A 23,535-nucleotide genomic window follows, 5' to 3' on the forward strand; every position below is an offset into this window, starting at 1 on the left:
CATGTAATGTTTTAAATGTAGATTACGTCAAGAAGCGTTAATAATAATTAATTTAGAATATACATAACATTCATCAAATCGTTAACTTTAATTAGGAGCATTTAGAGAATAATCAAAGACATTTCATAGAATTAATATTTATTATATTCATAGAAATTTACAAATATGTCTATATAGTCGTATCTTTGGTTACATTTGGCACTTAATTATTGACTGGTAAGGCACTCGTTAAACTTCGCATAAATATGACTTTAAATTAAATAAAGTATAATATAAAATATTATAGACTTTACATACAAATGCTGCTTATGGGGTGATTAGTTAAGCAAAGCAATGATGACAGAAAGAGATAAACCAATGTTTAACGAAACAGCACTTAACAACGTATATAGATAAGGTCGTATATGCTTACATTAAAAAGGTTATGCAACGGAAAATGTCACGTAACTTAAAAGCGTCATTTATAAGAATATGGCGCCATATATAGAATTTAACTTGCAAATAAAGTACAGCCAGAGCCGTAATGTTACTTTAAAAATTATCATCAATATACGTTTAATTTATATCGATAGGAATTGCACAATTTACGTATTACTTTTTTCCAGGTGTCTTATAACAAGTTAAATTTTTAAATTAAATTTTTATCATATTCATACTGACTGATGTATCGAATTGTACTAATATACAGTTCATAATAAATATTATAATCAAGATAATAAATAAATATATATAAATATTAAAAAAAAAATTGTACAAATTCCATTGAAATGGACTTAACAACACAGTTACAGTAAGGCTATACTTTATAAACAGTTTCATAGCAAATTCATTTTTAATTATATAATACATGAAATACTAAATTTAAGATGTATTAAAAAAAACATAATAATAAAAATCGTTTTTAAATCATAATAAGAAATGAATCTACATAATGATAACTATATTTAAATAATTTAACAAATATAATAATACACGATAACTCTATAAGGCACGGTTGATAACGTTATTGTTTCAAGTTGTATTTCTTATATAATATAATAAGCAAATGCTTATTTAAAATGGGCTCAAAATCAATCTATATAGGTAGATATAAATATATGTATGTTTGCAGGACTTGGTAACTTCTGAACACATAAAACTTACTACATATAATTATCACACATACTGATGTTCATATATTAAGACGGTACAACGTATCTTTCATGTAAATTAAAGTAAAATATGAATAAAACAGATGAATGTATTTTGTTTGTTTGAGATTTTTATAATTAATAAATTTTCTTCCTTCGTAAGATTTATTACATACTATAAGGAAATCGAAAAAATTCTTGACCGTTGACGTGAATCCATGAATTTTTACATAAGTATAGAAGATTAATATTTTAATACTTAACGAATATTTTGTTACTATAAGTTGGCACGTCTGAAGGCTTAATTTAAAGGATAAAACTGCGAAGCGCGGCTATTCATATTATATACCAAAACCTTCGCCGAAACGCGATGCATCATCTTGTATAAGTTTTATGTATATTGGCTTAGTTTTAATTAGGCATTACAAAAAAAACGACTCCTCATAAATTAAGTTGTTGTAAATTAGATGAATAATAAAGAATATTTTTGCTATGATCACCATTTTTTTATAGACAATTTATTTATTTTGTCATAGACAACTTACGACTACTACGGTCTTCTATTATATGGTAAACGTAACGTCCGAATTCAGCGTAAACTTCCGATCGACATTTCAACAGACCAGACACAGCGTTAGCGGACGACGTCTCGATCAAAACAATACTCGATAAACAGCGCTTGTTTGTAGGGTTATTTTGAATTTTGATATGTAGACAGGCTACGACGCTTACGATAATGGTTCGAAATAACTAAATACAAGACCCAAGGCGTTGGAACGCCACATAACGTGTTTTAGAGAGACCACAACAGTACATTTCTGTAGTAAGCGATGGCATTCATAGAAGGCCAAGCTTATCGATTTCGTACCGATTACAATATCTTTGAAGCAAAATATTTGCACCAAGTCTTAAGAGTCTAGAAGCTTCAAGTCGATTTGTTAGTCAAATACAAAATTACCATTTCGAGAAAAAAACACAAAAAAGTAAGATAATTGTATCGGATTCATCACTTGAATCTTGACGGCCAGTATATCAGTAAATAAATTTAATTTCCAAATTAATAAAAACAGAGAATTAAATAATGAAATGACTACCATTACCAGAAATAGAAAAAACATCATACTGAGTAAGATTAATGTTAAAATAAATTAACCTTCTATACTTATGTATATATTCTTGCCTAAGTTACTTAAATTCTAATTGATCAGTTGTTGAACCCAATAGAGTCGTACATAAGTAACTTGCTACAGTATCACAGTATTATATTACTGTAATATATATTTTTATCTGTGCGCGTAATACGCTGTGTATGCACTATTGTGGCCAGTGTGTGGTTGGTACCTGAAATTTATAAACGATACTTGAAAATATATACATTTTTTGTAACATTTTTTTTAAATGTTTTAAAAAATCATTAAATATTCAAGTTAATAATAATTTGAGCATCAGAGAAAATTTGTTACATCTTAAAAGTAAATAAACATAATCAACAAATACAAAAAGCTTCGTTAAACCGAAAATAATTAATATAACAATCGCAACAAGCTACACGTCCAACTGGCGCTGTCGATTAGGCTTTCTAGTCGGTCCTGTGCGACCAAAATATTGATGCGTTTGTCTTTTCTTAATAAATCATTAAAGTAAAACTATCGTTTAGCCATACTCATTACCACATGCACAATATATTTTATATACTATATAAAAGAGGCCGGCTACAATCAATCTCACCGTACTGGGTGCGCGTGCGCGGCGTAGAGCGGCCCGCTGGCGCTGGGCTCGGCGCCGTACGGCTGCGCCAGCGGGAACGCCTCGCCCGCCGCCTCGCGCCGCCGCGCCGCGCCGCGCTGGCCGCTCTGCTCTGGGGGACTAACGTACCCGATACATTCAACACTGCCTGCATACGTGCCCGACGATTCGGCCGTTATGGTTAATGATAACTACGACTACTAATAGGCTATGCTATCAGAGTGGAATCAGTTTTACTTTACAATGTTTGTTTAAATATATATATTAAACAATAACCAACTTGCGACTTAATTGAGCCGATAAGTATCAATCGATAGAATACATGAATAGTGAATATTACCGAAGTACCATTGTGTATCCATGTGCTTAATTTTCCTTTAAAATTCATGACCGGATGTGAAGGTAAACCTCGTTAGGAAACCTACATGACTTGTCGGATGAAATTCTCGAAATATTTAATGTAATTTTATGAAACAGCTATATTAAATAAGTTTCAAATTTATATTTATTTATCGCTCCTATAAATAAGATTGAAATTCAAAACGCCATTTACTATACAACATGCTAGAAACTTCGTCACGTTGGATCGTGTTACGCGTTAATACTTTATTTTGACAAGGAACGACAAATGACATTCATATATCAGTCAGGATTAATCGATTTTGCTGGGAAGTTGTAAAAAATTAACATTTTTTTCACTCTCAAACTTTGTTTGTACACGTGGCGAATATGTAGAACTGATTGATGATCGATTTGTTTACATATGGACACACCAGTGATGACTAGGGATCGTTATGTCTCGTACTAATATTGTAACACTTTTACAAATATTATTCAAAAGATTTAATTTCTTTACATATACTTTATTACAAAAAAAAAACTATTATTATTTAGTCTAAGATACTTCTAAAATTTGAACACATTGCATAGTTATCGCTACTGATTCGACCAATCCATCCTGAAACAGTTACAGAACTTTTTATAAAGTTCAAAATTAATAACATTATAATATTTGTTGCGAGAAAACAAACGAACAAAACTAGAAACTATTATAGAGATCATTACAACTCCTTTTTTTAAAGTCCCGTCCCGGTAGCAAAATAGTTCGACTTTATACATTTAAAAAAGTTTTTCTATAACTTGTACATTAGTAAGTACTTTATTCTAAAGAAATAATCATGTTTTTGAATCGTTTTTAATTCCAGTAAACATCGTAAATTAATCCTAAACTCCTATTGGTCGGTAGCGGCGCAATAAACTAGTAATGTAAACACTCAATTTTACGACACAGATAAAACAGACGGTTCGATTTATATCGTGTTGAACAATTGCGGTATATGTATTTATCCAACTTAAAAATGTTAAGTTGGATACGTTTAGAATACGTTTTGTTCAACATAATAAGTACATAGTAACTCTTAAGTTTTGAAAAATTAATCAATCGGCTTGTGACTTTTGAATGTATCTTTGCCTTTTTGTTACGGGTGTAATTAAAATGTAAATGATTATATTTCCAAAACAAAAAACAACTGATAATTAGGAACAGTTACATAATTTAAATTCTTTTTTTTTACTGTACGCATTTACGGATACATAAAGATAAATCTGGAGTTGACACTCTCCGAGACATTCATGCATGGAAAATGGTAAATAATAATAACAACAGTCAATTATTATATATCTACAAACATAATTGTAAACGCGCAATACCTAACTATATTTACACAGCTCGTGCGTATTTTTATACATAAAAATACAAAGTAAATAGAATTTTCTCAAAAACATACGAATACGAATAAATTTATACCCAATGTTCAAATCAAACGTTTCAATTTTTTATAATATATGTATAATGAAACTCAAAAATATATTTATTTAAGATAATAAAACATCTTTATTATAAAAAAACCAAGACATGCAGATGTAATTATATTGGCGGGAAACACGGCGCGTCCGCCATAACTGTCAAACGTAACTCTTTAGTCTATGGTCGAGTCGTAAAAGTAAATTGTCACCGGCTGCTGAAATCGAGTCAAACGGAACGACTTTGTACATAAAATATAATCATTTACGCTCTCAACTTGATTCATAGTGTATTTTGACATCGAATAGCATCGAAAAATGTGGTATTCGTTTACTGGGCCCCCAACAAATGTATTATAAATACGTTTGTTATGGTTGTGCATTATTGCTTTTAAAATATCGATTTAGCAACTAGGAAAGTAGGTATACATCTTATATTTTAATAAAAAAAGTTAAATATATATAAACTACTTTTGAGAAGCAAACATTTAATATAAAATCGATATTAAGGTTAGCGGTAAGGTTGACGATAGGACCTAGTAAATTAATCGATCCCAACCGATGATGGTGGAATCAAGTATAACACTTGCTTTTACACTTCCTATACTGATTAAAGTCATCTAGAAAACGGTGTAATATGAAAACATCGTGAGGAAACGTGCATTTGTCGGTTGAAATTCGTACACATTTACCCAACACGGGAACAACTTTTTTTTATAGAATAGGAAGGCGGACGAGCATATGGGCCACCTGATGGTAAATGGTCACCAACGCCCATAGACATTGGCATTGTAAGAAATGTTAACCATCGCTTACATCACCATTGCGCCACCAACCTTGGGAACCTTGTTATGTCCCTTGTGCCTTTAATTACACTGGCTCACTCACCCTTCAAACCGGAACACAACCACACCAAGTACAGCTGTTTTGCGGTAGAATATCTGATGAGTGGGTGGTACCTACCCAGACGAGCTTGCACAAAGTTCTACCACCAGTAAAAATAAAATTTTAAACATGAGCTCCATTATCTTAAAAATAGATAAGGCTAGTGCAACGATGACACATTTACTTCTAATATTATAACAAAATGCATGTAAAATTTCATATATTACTTTCTCTACTTACCAATCATCAGGATCACAGTCACGGAATCCTTTAGCGAATGGATTGCTCGCGATTTTCAATTGCGTTATCTGCAAACAGATGGGAATACAATTATCGTATACCGAAGTATGTACTAATCAGTCTCACCACCTCCAGGTCTTAGACAGCAGGACAAGAAAATTATAGATTATAAAACAGAAAAAATTGAATCTATGACTCTTACGTTTTCCATAACTATCGTTCATAACTTATGCTTAAAGGTTTGTAACCTATCCAAAGTATAATGGTAGTGCGTAGTGATACTGGCAGACGGGTGACCTGATGTTAACGTATTCACTTGCTACACCATTTTATTATAATCTTTTACTAATGCAAATACAGCTTAAGGCTTAAGTCTTTTTTTATCGCCAGCAGTAAATAATAACAGTAACATCCTGTCAATGTCCCACTGCTGGGCTAAAGCCTCCTCTCCCTTTTTAAGAAAAAGATTTGGAGTTTATTCCACCACGCTGCTCCAATGCGGGTTGGTAGAATACACATGTGGCAGAATTTCAATGAAATTAGACACATGCAGGTTTCCTTACGATGTTTTACTTCACCGTCAAGCACTAGATGAATTATAAACACAAATTAAGCACACGAAAATTCAGTGGTGCTTCCCGGGTTTGAACCCACCATCATCGGTTAAGATTCACGAGTTCTAACCACTAGGCCATTTCGGCTTATTTTCGGTAAATAATAATTAAAAATAATAGTAAAAGTAAATGGGTACCAAGAAAGACTACAAGCACCGATTTTTTAACCCCTGACGCATAAGAAAGGGCGTTATAAGTTCAACGGGTATATCATGGTAGATACTAATCGGATAAACTGATTTTCTTATTACTATTAATTTATTTAAATCAAATATATTATTATCTTACAAGATACTTACTCTATGATTCTGGTAAGCTGTGACCGCAGTAAAACCAGTTTCGGGAAAGATAAACGTACGGTACGGTACCGTCCCCGGAGCGGTACTGTGGCCTTCGCCTGGCAGATACACAACGTGGAGTCTCGGCTGATAGCGATGCATCGAGTTGAGGATAATCTGCACAAAACGACTTACATCATTTTCATTGCTTCATATATTTTTATAGATATTTATCGACTCTTCCAACTCGATCCATGAACATTCTCTAATATATTGCAAAATATTTTCATAAATTTTTATAGATATTTATCGACTCTTCCAACTCGATCCATGAACATTCTCTAATATATTGCAAAATATTTTCGTAACGACTAAAATTAAAACATATAGGTACACTCTAAGATGCACTTTTGAATAGAGATTTACAATATTATTTTAAATGTTATTACCGATTCGGAATGCAAATTTTACCAAAAACAACCGACAAAAACCTCAATAGTTACGTTTTCCACCAAATAAATAACATAGGTTAATTTATATAACCAAATAATAACTGCACCCTTTTTAGTCGTCTTTTATATTGTAATTGTAGCACGTCATATTTATTTATGTTTCTTATATGCTATTTAGAATGTTGAATTTCCAAAACTAGAAATTTCTACAATATATTTATATAGGCGTTAGGAATTATTGATTGCGGATACGGAAATTTTGAACGACTGGGTGCAAACACAGATTTCACTGGTGGTAGAGCTTTGTGCAAGCTCGTCTGGGGAGGTACCACCCACTCATCAGATATTCTACCGCAAAACAGCAATACTTGGTATTGTTGTGTTCCGGTTTGAAGGGTGAGTGAGCCAGTGTAATTACAGGTACAAGAGACATAATATTTTAGTTCCCAAGGTTGGTGGCGCATTGGTGATGTAAGCGATGGTTAACATTTCTTACAATGCCAATGTCTGTGTGGCGTTTGGTGACCACTTACCATCAGGTGGCCCATATGCTCGTCCGCCTTCCTATTCTATAAAAAAAAATACAAATACAGGACACATAAATAACCAAAAATCAAAACATATTATTATTATAATTCTAAGGATTGTCGTTTACACTAGTTATGTGACAAATTTAATTTCAAACTGTTTACCACCATCCATTAAGAATTAAGTAAAACAACAATCCGTTAATGAAAAAACAGTGCTGGAGAAAGGCCTAGGAAAAGATTAGAAGCTTGGAGCTGGTGGGTGAACATGTAGCATAGTTTGATTATATGCACTCACATGTCCATTATCGTCGAGCTGATTGTTGGTGAGCTTGAGCTTGTCGAAGGACACGAGCTGGCGCATCCAGTGCGCGCCGGCGGCGGGCGAGTCGGGGTGCACGTGGATGCGCGGCGGCGACACCGGGTCCGCCTTGCCCGCCACCACCCAGCTCGAGCTGACACACGCGCCATATAGTTACAGGATGTGGCTCCACGGCACACGGAGCGATATGAAAACTACGAGTCCAATACCAAAAAAATACCCAGAATGTAAGCTACACCTTCTGCGTGACGTATGCACAATGCACATATATAAAAGTCAATATTGTTAACAAATACACTGGCCGCCAAAAAAATCGACCCACCCGTATTTTTTTACTTACAAAGTTGTTATCTTAACTATGCGACGACCTAGGTGGATTGTTTTACTTATGGGACATACATTTAACATTTTATTACCCACTTGATATTGATTTGGAGGAGTTGTAAGTGTTATTGAGGATATTTGGAATATTTTTATAGTATTGATAAGAAAACGTTACTTTGTGCACAAAGTGCATGGTTAGTTTATTTCCAGTTCTTAACGCGGAGTCATCTCGGTTCGATGTTTATTATTGATTAAGTGTATGAAACTTTGTTGAAACAATAATTTTAATAAGTTTAAACATAAAAAATGGATACTACTGAAGCAGAAGCTGCTCAAGTCGTAGCTCTTATTCATGAGGGGTTAAGGGTTAATCTGGCAGGGGGCGTGTCACGAACCCGACCGATGACCGTTTTATTGGTTTGACGTCTTTAAGAAACCGACATCTTTCGGCTGTTGACGTTCAAGGTAGACTCCGAGAAAGTCGTGGAGTGTCTGTGAGTGAAAATACTGTAAGAAGAAGACTTCGAGAGCAAAACTTAACCCCTCACAAGCCAGTAACAGGACCAAAACTCACAGCATCCCATCGACAAGCAAGACTACAATTTGCTAGGCAGCACGTCGATTGGACACTGGACCAATGGGAGACAGTATTGTTCAGTGATGAAAGCCGAATGTCTCTAGTAGGCTCTTATGGACGACGTAACGTCATGCGAAGGCCAGGAGAACGCTACTCTCAGTGTTGCACTCGAGAAACAGTCCGATTTGGTGGAGGCTCTACAATGTTTTGGGGAGGTATTTCTTTGACGGGACGCACAGAGCTGGTTTTTTTCCGTAATTGTGCTGTTAATGCTGAAACTTACATAACGGACATTCTGGAGCCTCATGTGATGCCTTACGCTGGATATATTGGGGATAATTTCCAACTTATGCACGACAACGCACGACCTCACGTCGCTAGAATTGTTAAAGACTATCTCAGGGAAGTCGAAATTCCAGTTATGCAGTGGCCAGCCAATAGTCCGGACTTAAACCCGATAGAGCACCTCTGGGACCAGCTAAAACGTACGGTTCGAGCACGAAATCCAATTCCAGAAACCCTGAATCAACTGGAAGCTGCCCTAACTGAAGAATGGCAACGGACCCCACAGGAAGACATTAAAAAGCTAATCAGGTCACTTAATAGGCGTATGCAGGCAGTGATTAGGTCAAGAGGAGGAAACACTCCCTATTAAAGTAAGATTTAGGCACCCAAATTTAAAAACAAACGGCAAAATCGTTTTGTACACAAAAAAATAAAATTGCGTAAAATTTTGTGTTTTCGTGTTTTGTCACATATTTACCTAAAAACCTATTTTTTGCGCACTATTTCTGTTTTTGTACAATCCTATAATTGCATTTTTTCATTATCAATCTTAAAAATATAAATATGTGGTAGTTTAAAACCATACGATAGCTTTTTTACAAAAAATGTAGGTGGGTCGATTTTTTTGGAGGCCAGTGTACTTATTTTATACAATATTGATATATTGAATAAAATATTTCTAGACCTGAAAAAAAAAACGAAAAAAAAATTTAGCGCAATGCCCCACAAAAGAGTTAATTACTCTGGGTACTTATATGTCTTTCATATTATCAGTCAAGGCTGAACTCATAACTGTCACATCGTTATACAACCTGCACCAGTATGTATAAGTCCACTATTATTACTTACCTATGGAAAGCGTATCTATATCGTTTATCATCTAAAGGTACGAAATCCACGAGCAGCAAATAGTCCGCGTTGGGCAGCAAGCCGGAGAGTCTCGCTTGTAGGGCGGGGAACATTCGACGACCGGCCTTCGTCACAATCATCTCTGTGCCGAGTTCATGAAAGCTTCGCCAGAGCGTGGCCAGTTCGAGGGAGGCACTGCAGCGTGCTACCGCTGGATGTAGCGTGACGTTTTGATTTGAAACCTAGTGAGATAATAAAGAATAGCTAAAGATTCTACATAAAGGCAACTTGCGCTTATGTAGACGATGACAAACATTCATTTTTCTCTTATTCAAGGTATGAAACAAACATATAAAAATAGTTATAAGAATTAAAATAAAGATATTTTTTGACATTCTGGTACTGCCGAGCTTAAGATGAATCATAAGCACAAATTAAGCACGTGTAAACTGTAAAGTAAATCCACTTATTTTATCTTGGGTCATGTCTGAAACGCAACCTATATTAGTTAAGATTAAACAAAGACCACCTGCATCCGCGGCGGCGGCGGTTGCGGCGGCGGCGCCGACTGCGCGCCGTGGTCGCGGCACGTACTCTCGCTGAGAGCTTGCAAGGGGGAGTATGTACTGCGGGAGCACACTGCATTCTATATACACAGACATACGTACAGATTAATTTAGATTTAAGTTACGTTACAAATATATTTTCTGTTCTAATTATTTACTGCCTCGTTGTTCTGTCGGCTAGTTGATAAGGCTGCAGACCCCAAGGTCCTGTCATCAATCCTTAAGTCAAGCCAATAAAATTTATTACATTTTCTTATCGATAAATTCTCAGTATCAGCCCGGAATTTGGACGTGGGCAGTGTTTCTTAATGTTCGCAAAGAACATTAAGTCGAATTGCAATCCTATTGGCTCGTATAAGATTGCATCTCTGTTTACTCACATACTTGGGCTCTATAATATCCCCTGCGCTTGGCTAGTTTCTGATTTAAAGATTGACCGCCGTGACAAAAATTTGTAAGAAGGACATCATAATCGTTAATTCATATAGAAAAAATTAAGGAATTTAGGTATAATGCTTACAGGCATTCTATTTCAGTCAATACTAAATTGATAAAAAAATACAAAGTGCAAAGAATACTATTTCTGTTCTATTATTTTAATTATTCTAGATAATTTAATGTCACATAAAACTTAAATATTTTGCAGTAAAAAAAACTTACATCTCGTACATTATGCAGCGGCGGTAAAACCGGCAGCTGATCTTGATCACGGCTCACTCGCTGCGCCAAAGAGTGTAGGTGGAACCCGCCTCTAGGAAATTGGCTGGAAACCACGCCTACAAGCAAACAAAGACATATTTCAATTCATTCGACGTCATAAGATAATAGGAATAAATTAAATATATAAACATGTATCGTACTACAATAAAAAAACACAATAAATTTGCATGTCTAAAGACTTCAAAATAATATTCACAATAAGTACCTCATCAGTTACTATTCAAGTCCGTCTTCATATTTAAACAGATTAACGGACCTTGCTTCGGTTTGGATTTTGAAATCGTTTTCTATTGTGTTATTTTATTTTTTAACATTTGATTTGATCAAATCTATTAAAGAACATACACACAAAACATGATAACACTAGAAAAACCTCCTTCTTTTTGAAGTCAGTTTATAGAAACTTTATAATTATTGTCAACGGTCCCGTTGCTTAATAGAGTAAGATATTAGTTAAAATATTTGTTAATGCAACCCATTTCCATCACTCTTAGAATCATGTATATCATTTGCTGGTGGTAGGGCTTTGTGCAAGCTCGTCTGGGTAGGTACCACCCACTCATCAGATATTCTACCGCAAAACAGAAGTACTTGATATTATTGTGTTCCGGTTAAAGGGTGATTGAGCCAGTGTAATTACAGGCACGAGGGACATAAAAGCTTAGTTCCCAAGATTGGTGGCGCATTGGCGATGTAAGCGATTAACATTTCTTCCTATACCGATGTCTATGGGCGTTGGTGACCACTTACCATCAGGTGGCCCATATGCTCGTCCACCTACGTACTATATAAAAAAAACAGCATATAATTATATACTCGTAACTATTACCCCTATTTAACATTAAACTTAAAGTTGGTTAGGCAATTAAAAAAAAGAACAAGCAATGCAGTATTATAATTATAAATCTTAATTAGTTCGCAGACTACCCAGGAGATTCTGCAATACAACCTTAAAATGACGATCTGTAATAGAGACGACCCTATCATGGATAGGCCATTATATACCTTCAAAACCAGCCTAGAATCCAAAATCCCACAAAAGGAACTGGCACCGACCAAAAATGAAAACAAATAAATATTGTAATCCTAAAATTTTAATTGTGATACTGCCTGGAAATAGAATAATGTAGGCACAATAAACTAACAAACTCGATGAAATAATAGAAAGATACACCCAATGCACGGACAACGTATGAGATTAGAGACTAAATAAAATAAAAAGAAATACTTTTAGTGAGAGACGAGAGTCGAACACAGCGATACAAATCATTGATGGTTGATCATCATCAACCAGTATGTACAAAGCTCTATCACCGATATCACCGATACGTGAAAGGGTAGTATATAATTTTTAACTGCCCTAGGCTCTCAAAATTGTCAGCCATCTTGATAATAATGTCATATATTATTGTTTTAATAGATATTCAAACATCTCTTATACGTTGAACAAACAAAGTATAACATAAATTATAATCTTAAACTATAAACTTAGGTACTGAAAGTGTACGTTCAACTTTTCTTTTTTTTTCCTTTATTTTACCTGGGAGTTTAGTCATCAGATTGACTATGTCACCCCCGTACAAGCAATACACATAATAATTATACTAAATCAAAACAACTTAACACCTAATTAACTTAACATTACTTCAATAATATAATACATCCATAATCTTTTCTTTCCATATAAGGTATTATTGAAAATGAGCAAGTATTCTATATATACATTTTCAATAATAGCTTAGCTTCGTTTGATGATGGTACCGCAAGCCTAGTTGGCTACACTACATATACCCGGGTACATTATATGATTTTAATAAACGGGGCCGGAACGACGCATTCCGCGCACATTCCATCTATCGGTGATAAACATCATCCATGCAGTTACATTGTACGCATTTATAGGTGTTGGTTTTGCCCATCATAAAATTAAATTTGTTTGACGGAATATGACCGGAACGAAGTCTCATAAATGTTACAATATTTTTTCTGCTACTTTTAATTTATTGAAACCATGGGCAATGAGTAAGTTCACATACAATTGTCTTGTACCATATACCTTTATGTCGCGATCTTTCATCAAAATATTCCTGCCAGTTTTGTTTACATATTTTCTTGAATTTATTTAAAATTTCACTATGTAAAGGTATGCACTGACAAGGAATTCCGTCATGAATAGCTTGTTTTGCTGCTTTATCAGTTTCCTCGTTGCCCATGATTCCAATATGTGAAGGTATCCACTGGATAATTATTGTTTTATTTGCACTTTGTCTATTGCATATGGACTCTAAAATATCATAAGCTACCGGGTATCCTCGAAAGGTCGAGGTTAACCGAGCCAAATGAAAAAGGGCGCTCTTTGAATCAGACAGTATAACAACCTGACTTACACTCAAGTTAATTAATACAAATAATAGTGTAATATCATGATGAAAACATTTCAGATATAAGTTTTTAAAGTTTCGCATAAAAAAAAATCTTGTGATATTTTGCACTAATGTGCACGTTGCAATACAATTAGATACTTAGTTATTTTATAGTATACTTTTTCATATAGATACATATTTTTTTAATGAATTCTTTTACACATCTGCCGCTATAATTTGGGCGCCCTAAACTAAAATGAGTCAATGTACGAAAATAAAAATAATTAAAAGGTTAATTCGGCAATTAAACACATTCCGAGATTAAAACATCTAAATTAATAAAAGTTGCAATGTACTTAAATTTTAAAATAATAAATTATACATTAGATATACTCATTTTGATGGTAATGGAAATCAATATTTTTCTTACAAGCTGACTCAATTGATATTTCTCAAGGTAATCTTGACAATATTTTAGTGTTACTATTTTTAGCCGCAAAAAGCTTCACCACTTCACTTTTACATTTGAAATAAAAATGTAACTGGCCACTTAAAAAAACAGTAAATAAAATGTCCCATAAAAATCGAAAGCGTCCACCCATGAGCGGACATCTCACTCAACTAATTGGTATAATGGCGGGAAACTCAAAACGCGTCTAAAATGGCGGCTATAACTTTATCGGACGTCAAGAAGAGATTATAAATAAGACGGGTGATGAAAACTATACTTACGTACAACGACAATGATCTTCGTTTTATTTTCGACGCACAATCCCATATTCTTTATAGATTCTAGCGGCACGATGACGGCTCGACGTCAAAAATATATTTATGGATTCAAAAATTAAGTCTTTTTCCTATTTATAGTTTTGTTTATTTTTAGGATCAACGATATATATATTTTTAAGTATAGTCTAAATTTCCTTTGAAATCAAAATATACATTATTTAAAGTATGCTTTTATGAGCACTTTTTAATCGTCATTCTACAGAATTATATAAATGTAATTCTACCGTTGGCATTGGATTGAAATATAGATTCTACCAAGAAGAACCGGCAAGAACCTCATTAATTACAATTTTTCCAATATTTCCGTTACAGATTTTGTTTTATATTATAATATATAAAACAGAAGTAGTCATTAAAAACAATTAAGATCGTTATTACAAACACTCAAATATGTAGACATAACTGGCGAAGAAAGAAACCTATAAGTATATTTATGTATCACAAGCCGTGAGAATAATGCTTAATCATAGCATTCCACAGCGCTGTACTTGGCAGTCGGAAACAATAAATTTTTATAAGCGATGAATAAAGAATAATTGTCACATTTCAGTTGTTTGTTTGCCCGACCGATATGTCAAATAAGCCCTAACAACAGTTATTATAACTGAATATTATATTTCATTATTGGTCGAGACAGTAGGGCTGTGTGGTACCACCGACATTACATATATTTTACTGACAAACAGCAATATTCAGTATTGTTATGTTCCGGTTACACAGGCACAAGGGACATAACATCTTAATGCCCAATGTTGATGGCACGTGGGCGATGTAAGCAATAGTTAATATCTCTCACAGTGGCAATGTCTATAGGCGGAGTTACCATTAAGCGGCTTACTTGCAAATCTAATACAACCTAACACAATAAAAGAAACAAAAATATATATTCTAATGAATAAAGATAAAAGGTTATTTGAAATATTTACGAAATAGCATGATAACAGAGATCATAATTATTAGAACTATAGGATTATGTATAAAGAAAAAAGGTCGAAACGACTTTTGACTCTGCTTTACCTTGTATATAAGTTTCATCATTTAATAACAAACTAGCTATCGAACCAGCTTCGCCTATGTAAAATATAAATAAGGTTTTATCGTTTTAAGTATTATTGTAGCATGATACTATTATGTAATATTGAGATAAAGTTTTAATAACAACCTATAAATGACCCTCTGCAAGCCCTTAGCCTAGCCTCCTCTCCTCTTGAGGAGCTTTGCAGCTTATTTCACCACGCTGCTCCAATGCAGAATATTAGACACACGTTTTGCATATATATATAATATATTGAAAATATGATTGTCATTGTTTTAATTCAGCCTTGTGGCGCATTACTTTTAATTGATTACTATAGTTACTTATGCTCGAAACAGTATCCAGTACTCGTATATTCGCAATAATACTCAATGGAACTACAAGTTTGTCTTGAATTATTTAACAACACAATAAATTAATCCTAATCTAAATCAGTTGCTACAATATAACGATCAACAAAGTAATTATGTAAGTACTTCGGTATTTCAAACTCTATAAATTAGATTAAGAACATTGTCTATGGTGTTGTTTCATGCCAGTTCCACTCTGATTGGCATAATGTGCATTCTTCGTGTCAAATGTATCGATACAATGTCAATTTGTTAGATAAACTAAGAACCAACTTGACTCTCTATCCTGTATACTAAAGTCACCAATACACAATCACTAATAGTGTAATATATAATACATAATATAGGGATTTTACCTATTATATTCTATTTGAGATCAACATGAATATACAATCAAATTTAACATTGCCATAATAATAATATTTAATTAAAAACAATAATCTTGTACGACTCACTACAGCGCACATAATATTATATATATACTCTATTCCAATCGCAGTAGGAATAAAGGTAAACAAACCGTTGATTTACAAATTGCATGCGATTTCATAATTGTTCTGCTGTATTACGCACTATAAAAAGTTCTTGATTAATTAAACTCTATTTATAAAACAACACTAATTTCACTTAACTAGTTATAACAATATTAATTTGACTTTCGAAGTTCGGATTACAACTTTGCCGTCATTGAGAACGCCAGTTTTTCGCGAATCCATAGTGAATATCATAGATTATTCAAGATCTCGACCAATGATATCCCGTCAATTGATATTGGTGACCAATGATATCGATGTCAAAGTTGTTTATTTGGATTTATTCATCTTGTGGTTGGAATAGGCTATAGTAACAACACGGTAGCATGCGCAAGCGATCCCGTGGCCCTCAAGATATGGCCCTTAAAACAGAATAGGTACCGCTGGTTTTTGAGTGAGTATTCCGATGTTCCGGCGAGCCATACATACCCTCCCCCCACTGTTCCCGTGTAACTGAAACGCGTAATGCGTTTTTCCAGCATTAAAAAAAAGCTATAGTAACACTCTAATAAAATTAGGTTCAGAAAAATGGAATAGGTATGCTTAATACAATAGTTTTTTTACAATTATTATTTAAAAAGTTGATTAATATTTACGGCGCCAATGTCGCCACTTACCATCAGGTAGTCCATTTACTTATCATTCCATCTACCTTTATTATAAATATATACAAAAGTTTTAGTAAACATCCAACCGACACTAATAAAATTTTAGGCTCGAACATACGCATTTAAAATAACATAATGACATTTAGTTGCTAGTTAAAGGTAAATTAGACGTTTATCAAGTGGTCAACACAATACTCAAACCAATCTGTATAAATGAATCACTATAATTACCTACGTACAGCGCACTAAATATAAAATGAACAAACGCGAATTAACCCATTAATAAGCGAATAAAGACATTTATGTCACTAATAACAATATAACTGGTGCTCAGGTGGTACCCAATTATAATAGTCCTATTATTATCTGTGGTAACAAAAGGGAACGCTTCCTTAACAATAAATCCGCATTGATTGACCGCAATAAATCTAAAGCTGCGCGGGCGCCGCTCCGGTTGCAGTCTTTAGGGTTGGCGGGTAAAAGCTAACTTTTAACTTACTCTTAAACTGGCACTAATTTTATAAATAAATAAATATATTTTTTGATAATATAACAAAAACTATGTCTTTAACCAAAAAAACCTACTTCTTTTTAGTTGAATATAATAGTTTTATAGTTATAATTATAGAAGTGGTTTAAGTTATTTCTGTTTATAATGGTTTTTTATGCATTAATCATTATTCGCCATACGAAACTTAAATTCGATCGAACAAACAAACTGTAAATGTCTTAAGAGTTTATTCCGATCATATATATTTTTGAAATATGTAATATGTCCAACAATTTGTAAAACATATTTAAATGAATGTGTTAACCCTGCATTACAGCAACACGTGTAGTGCAGCTCCAAGTTTCTCTAGACGCGTTTGATTTACGCACCCTCGTACGATACATATTACCCGAACTAATATAAACAAATTCCTTATTAAAATGCTATGTCTAAACAAACCATGAATTAATGTTTGTTTTTATTTAGACCAACAAATTCTACATTCAACATATATTATAAGATGTCTTTTATTTCATTATTAAAACTGATTTAAAAATCGGTCACTCGCAAAATGCTACTTAAACAATTCAATGAATAAACGTATACAAGTAAGGGTTCCCGGAACTGCCTACCCACTTACGATGCGCATTTGCTTACAAATAAACTATGAAACACTTCTGCCTAACAAATTAACAGAGAAGTGGATTCCACTTTGATCAGCCTTGGTGTCAACATTGCGAGCATTGCTCATTAACAAGCCAATCGACACGTCACAAAGACGAGCATGTGAATGCAATGTGAATAAGGAACTATTTTTAAGCTGTGCATTATTGCAAAATGAAACCTACGCGTTCGGACAATATTACGTGAAAATTTAACTTTGAAATTGAGCGAAACATGATTAGCTTCACTAATTAAATATGAGTTAAAATTAAACATACACTTTGTTTAATGATATATTGAACTCTTTTTTCTGCTTAGGATTTTAATGATATCAAAGAGTCTTCGCCTAGCGTTCAACACCAATCCCATTAATAAAAAAAAATCATTAACTTTCAGCGCTAATCAATCCACCTAATCAGGCAATCTTACAAATCAATTCGAAGAAGCGATGATAGAAATAGTCGCGTAATCAATTTGAAACAATGGCTAATGTGGCTAGACATAATCGTAAATTTCCTGTTTCGCCTGATTTGTGATCCATAGTGTGTTGTTCTGGGAACGTAGGCCTGTGAACGGTAGATGTCTCTGTCGCTTCCTCGCGGTGTTTTGACTGCTGATTGACTGATGCTGCCAACCCCGTGCTATTTTCAGCATCGACATTCGCGATTTACTTCTGTTTGATTTCGATACCTTCAGGGTTGCCAGATGTTCAGAAATGTTATATTGGATCCGGTTCAAATCGATACTCAATCGAAATCCCTTTGATTTAATTAACCATATAAAATGGTCATTTTGTCTAATCAAATAATCATATGAATGCATACCAGTATAAATAAGCAGTATACTTTAATATATCAATCCTTCAATAGTAATTAGGCACTAGAACTTCAATATCATTCTATTTTATTTAGTAGATTTCTATTTTGACCTCCCCTGTGTGTGTAACTCAAATCTAAAACTGAGTTTTAAGCTAGTTCTATCCGACAACCGGGCAGTAATTTAAACAGAATTTTAAGTGCAACAGACACAATATTTACTTAGTTTTTTGTTAAATGAATGAAAGCTTTTTTTTTTGTAGTCTAAAACTACGTTATACATATTTTTAATTTAATCGTAATTTACCTTTTTATATACTTATACGTTAATTCGAATACTGTTGAGTCTCTTAATAAATTATATTCGAGACTCATGAACAAAATGGTGGTTACATTAATTTTAAAACTAATTACTTCTCATATATCAAATGACGCTGGCAAAGTTGTGAGCGTGAACATGTACAAATTGCTTGACACCGATAAAGAAATGGCGAGGGGATGTTGTGATTGCTGATAGACTTGCCAATATGCAGCCCATTGGCTGAATGCCTGTTCTAATTACTATTGGCATTAATTTAATTACTAAACGAAATGTAATATAGCAAATTCCACTTCCTTTTTAATGTAAGATTAAGAAAAAGAAAGTACACCTTTACTTGATGGTAGGGATCTCTTCTATTCCTGTTTAGGTATAGGTACTCTACTGACAACTACCTGAGCCATTGTAATTACAGAACCAAGGTTACAACGGTTACGACACATTGGCAGTATATGGATCACTTAGCATGGTGTGTCTAATTTACCCTTCCATTTAATAATTTAAAAAAAAAGTAATATAAAATATAATCGTAATCCTTTTTTTTACATTTCACATTATAATATCGTTGAAGTGTTAAAAAAACCATCGAGGGAATTAATGATTTTTTTTTAAAGTAAAGTCTGAATGCAACCCGCACTAGAGCAGCTAATGGTTTCTACCTTCATGATATAATCAGATGTTAGTCTATCTAGATTTGCTCCACGCTCACGGTCCGGCGCGAGCGCTAATAGTGATTTGTGTACCGCGCCTCGTTAGTCGCAACTGATCCGTTACGTAGTAGTGATATTTTCAGTTTAAATTTAGACACTGTTAAAAGTCATACGAATTTTAACTAAACCAAAGCACTGGTTTCAGTTTTAAATCATTAATCTTTTGCACACACATAGTACACATACTATAAATAATTAATAAAAACGAATGTGTTTTATCGATTTGTAAGAACGTAAAGTAAAATATTGAATATGAAATAGCTGGAGGTTGCTTTTATAATGACAAGAATAATGCTCTTATCATACATTAATTTTCATTTTGATGATAGCGATTCTATCCAAAACAATAAACTTGATAAATTTTTAATAGAATATAAGTTAATCTAGTCCTTAATAAAACAGATAGCGATAATTTCTTACTTTTGTACAAATGAGTAATATCTTAATAATAAACTCGCCAGCATTGGAGTAACGAGGTGAAATAAACTCCAAACCTTCTCGAGGGGAGAGACCTTGGTCCAACAGCAGGACACTTACAGTGTTTTTTAATAACAAATAAACTGTCTGATCTCATATTAATATCTTTTTATAACAGTTAATTACCAAGATTACTTAATATGGAAAGAGTTTAAGTTAAAATCGAAATAAAAGTTTAATATAAATTATACAATTCCTCAAGAACTTTCACATCATTCGTCTTAATTTCTCTATTATATTTAATTTCAAAACAATATTTACAACATAACAAAATATATTTCTTAAATTAATAATATTCTAATACGTGCTTTAATTATCTGTGCATAATTATAGTATATGTTCATAATTCAGCGAAAAGATCAAAATTCTTCGAAAATGTCAATAATAGCTTAAAGAAGTTTTAATTCAATCGGATGAATGGTATATAAAGGTATACAGAACAATTAAAGAAACAAAATCGTATAATACCCACAATTAAATAGATTATTTCTTAAAATTGTGCCTAATTTGTTTTATAGTAAAAGAAATCTGTCTATACCAGTATCTCATAAGAAAGTTATGACGCGAGGCGGGAAGTGACGACCCGCCCGGAACGTAAATCAAACTCCATTCCGGTGGGACGGTTTACAAATTGCAGCTTATATTGTCCTGCCATTTTAAACTTCCTTTCTATTTTTAAAAGGTATTGTTATTCAAAATACTTTATTGCTGAATCATAGTTTTTTAAACGATTTTTAGCGAAGACAATAAGGCGAGTCTTAAGTGTTTGAGAAATTATAATAATTGTATTATAATATATATTCGAATATTTAAATTTTCTCTCTTTCTAGTTTATAGTAGTTTTTTTTTTATAATATCTGAAATATTTATCGTATGTATAAAAATATATTGCATATGCAATAGTCATAAGTATGATTATAGTATAATATCACTGATATTGAACAAATTATGAGTTTTGTAATCTCTTTCTGAATAGGAATCAAAAATAATGAAAAAATAACGTGTCGTGAGCTTTATGCTGACAATATTTCTTAATTGAAAATTCATCTTATAAATTAACCAAATAAATGTTATATAATCGTCTCTGTACTAGTACTAATTTAATTATTAATTCTCAATATTAGAACAAGCTCTGGATGCGCAAGCGCAGCGTCGGAGTTCTAAACTAATTGGCCTAATTTATACCAAGAAACCAGGTATGCGCACGCATATCTCACATTACTATCTCTATCGGTGATTTGTAACTCTGAGGGTGGCATTTTCTTTATTTAAGCTTAACCTGAGAACGTTGTTATTATATATTGAAATCGTTTGTTTTCGGCTGAAATATGTTCTTTTTTTTTTTTATAGAATAGGAAGGCGGACGAGCATATGGGCCACCTGATGGTAAGTGGTCACCAACGCTCTTAGACATTGGCATTGTAAGAAATGTCAACCATCGCTTACATATCCAATGCGCCACCAACCTTGGGAACTAAGATTTTATGTCCCTTGTGCCTGTAATTACACTGGCTCACTCACCCTTCAAACCGGAACACAACAATATCAAGTATTGCTGTTTTGCGGTAGAATATCTGATGAGTGGGTGGTACCTACCCAGACGAGCTTGCACAAAGCTCTACCACCAGTAAGACATCTAATGACATAATATTTCATGAAAATGATATTTTTTATTATTTGAATCAGATTTATCTACATAATTATATAATTATAATCATAACATCTAAAACAATCAACTAAAAACATTATTATTAACAAAGAGATCAAATCGAAACTTAGTATGAGATAATTGTCGGATATCTTGCAATAAACTAAAGAAAGTATTTGTTTATAAACTAATAATAATTAAAGCACATCGAATCGAAGTCGCGGATACGAATACTACGCAATTCAACCACGTGCTTATGTTAAAACACGTCGTCATGAGAATTCTTAGTAGTTTACGTATTTGAATAAAGATGAGCCGCTTTAGGTCAATATTAATTTTTATAAAATTCTACGTTCTGAACCGGTGGTAGCTATACATTTAATATAATCCTGTAAAATTACTCAAAATGTTTTTTTTTTTGTTTGCAATTTATTAATACCTATTGTAATTTGTTAAAACGCTAAATTTCTGGTTATCAATATTATTGGTATGATTTGGTAAGATTCAACGTCTTAGTTATTCGATTTTCCAATTGGTTGTTCTTGATAATGTCAATCTCTTTATTGCACATAAATGCTTATACAAGGAATACCTAAACTTTACCAAATAAACAAAATCAACAATCGCAGACTCATCCCAATAAGAAATATCTTCCATTCAACCTTTGAGGTACCGAGAGGAGAATAGATTCATGTGGATAGTACGTGTACCGTAAAACTATATTACAAATTATTAATACACAATTAATTACATAACACAACAGCAAAATTGTTTGATTGCTTAATCAAAAGTAAAAAAAAAACCTTCTGAAAAGAATAAATAATATTATTATACAAATATTTATACTACATACACAAAACGTACTAAAATAAATAAATATTTTATTTACATTTATATATTAAAATGTATATAATTGAAATAATATATGAATAAAAATAAAAAAATAATATCTAAAGCGGATCATAGATATCAGTTTTGCAACTTCCACTTAAAAACTTTGTATATTATGAAACAAAATACCCTTTGGTATAATAATACACCAAACGGACGCATATACCCTATACTTATACAAAATAAAATATTTTACTAAATCTATAAATACCAGATTTTGCTTGGTATGGTGTTATTACAAAGTTTTTCAGTTAAAAATATTTCTATTCACCACAAAAGGATATATTTCGGTATTGTAATTATCAACAGACAAGTTTCAACCCAAACCATCCAACATATAAGTGATACTTCAAAGCTCCTTATAGCCGCTACTCAGCGGCTTCAGAATTAAATATTAGAATAATAAACAAACGACCGTCCGTCCGTTTATTTTGCTTAGCGATATCGCCGTACATCGAAGACGCATCGGTTTGTAGAGTCACCACAAACTTAACCAATCTAAGAATGGAAATTCTTAATAATTTT

The 23,535-nt window shown here is 33.1% G+C and overlaps 1 protein-coding gene across 3 annotated transcripts in view; it reads right to left on the reverse strand.

The window, feature by feature from the left end:
- Positions 1-979: 979 nt before the first annotated feature.
- Positions 980-23,535, reverse strand: part of LOC126775291 (T-box transcription factor mls-1-like) — a 28,748-nt gene continuing 6,192 nt past the window's right edge. The window contains exons 2-9 of one of the 3 annotated variants that reach the window (XM_050497117.1): positions 11,268-11,374; positions 10,562-10,678; positions 10,033-10,274; positions 7,974-8,130; positions 6,718-6,873; positions 5,805-5,872; positions 2,859-2,996; positions 980-2,471 (exon numbers count right to left, since the gene is read on the reverse strand). In XM_050497117.1, coding sequence (XP_050353074.1) covers positions 2,414-2,471; positions 2,859-2,996; positions 5,805-5,872; positions 6,718-6,873; positions 7,974-8,130; positions 10,033-10,274; positions 10,562-10,678; positions 11,268-11,374 — 1,043 coding nt within the window. In that variant the 3' untranslated portion in view covers positions 980-2,413. Of the gene's footprint in view, positions 2,472-2,858; positions 2,997-5,804; positions 5,873-6,717; positions 6,874-7,973; positions 8,131-10,032; positions 10,275-10,561; positions 10,679-11,258; positions 11,375-23,535 lie in introns of all 3 variants that reach the window. The other 2 variants (XM_050497118.1, XM_050497115.1) reach the window with 2 other exon arrangements.

Source organism: Nymphalis io, chromosome 18 (genome assembly GCF_905147045.1).
Source record: "Nymphalis io chromosome 18, ilAglIoxx1.1, whole genome shotgun sequence".
Classification (NCBI taxonomy): domain Eukaryota; kingdom Metazoa; phylum Arthropoda; class Insecta; order Lepidoptera; family Nymphalidae; genus Nymphalis; species Nymphalis io.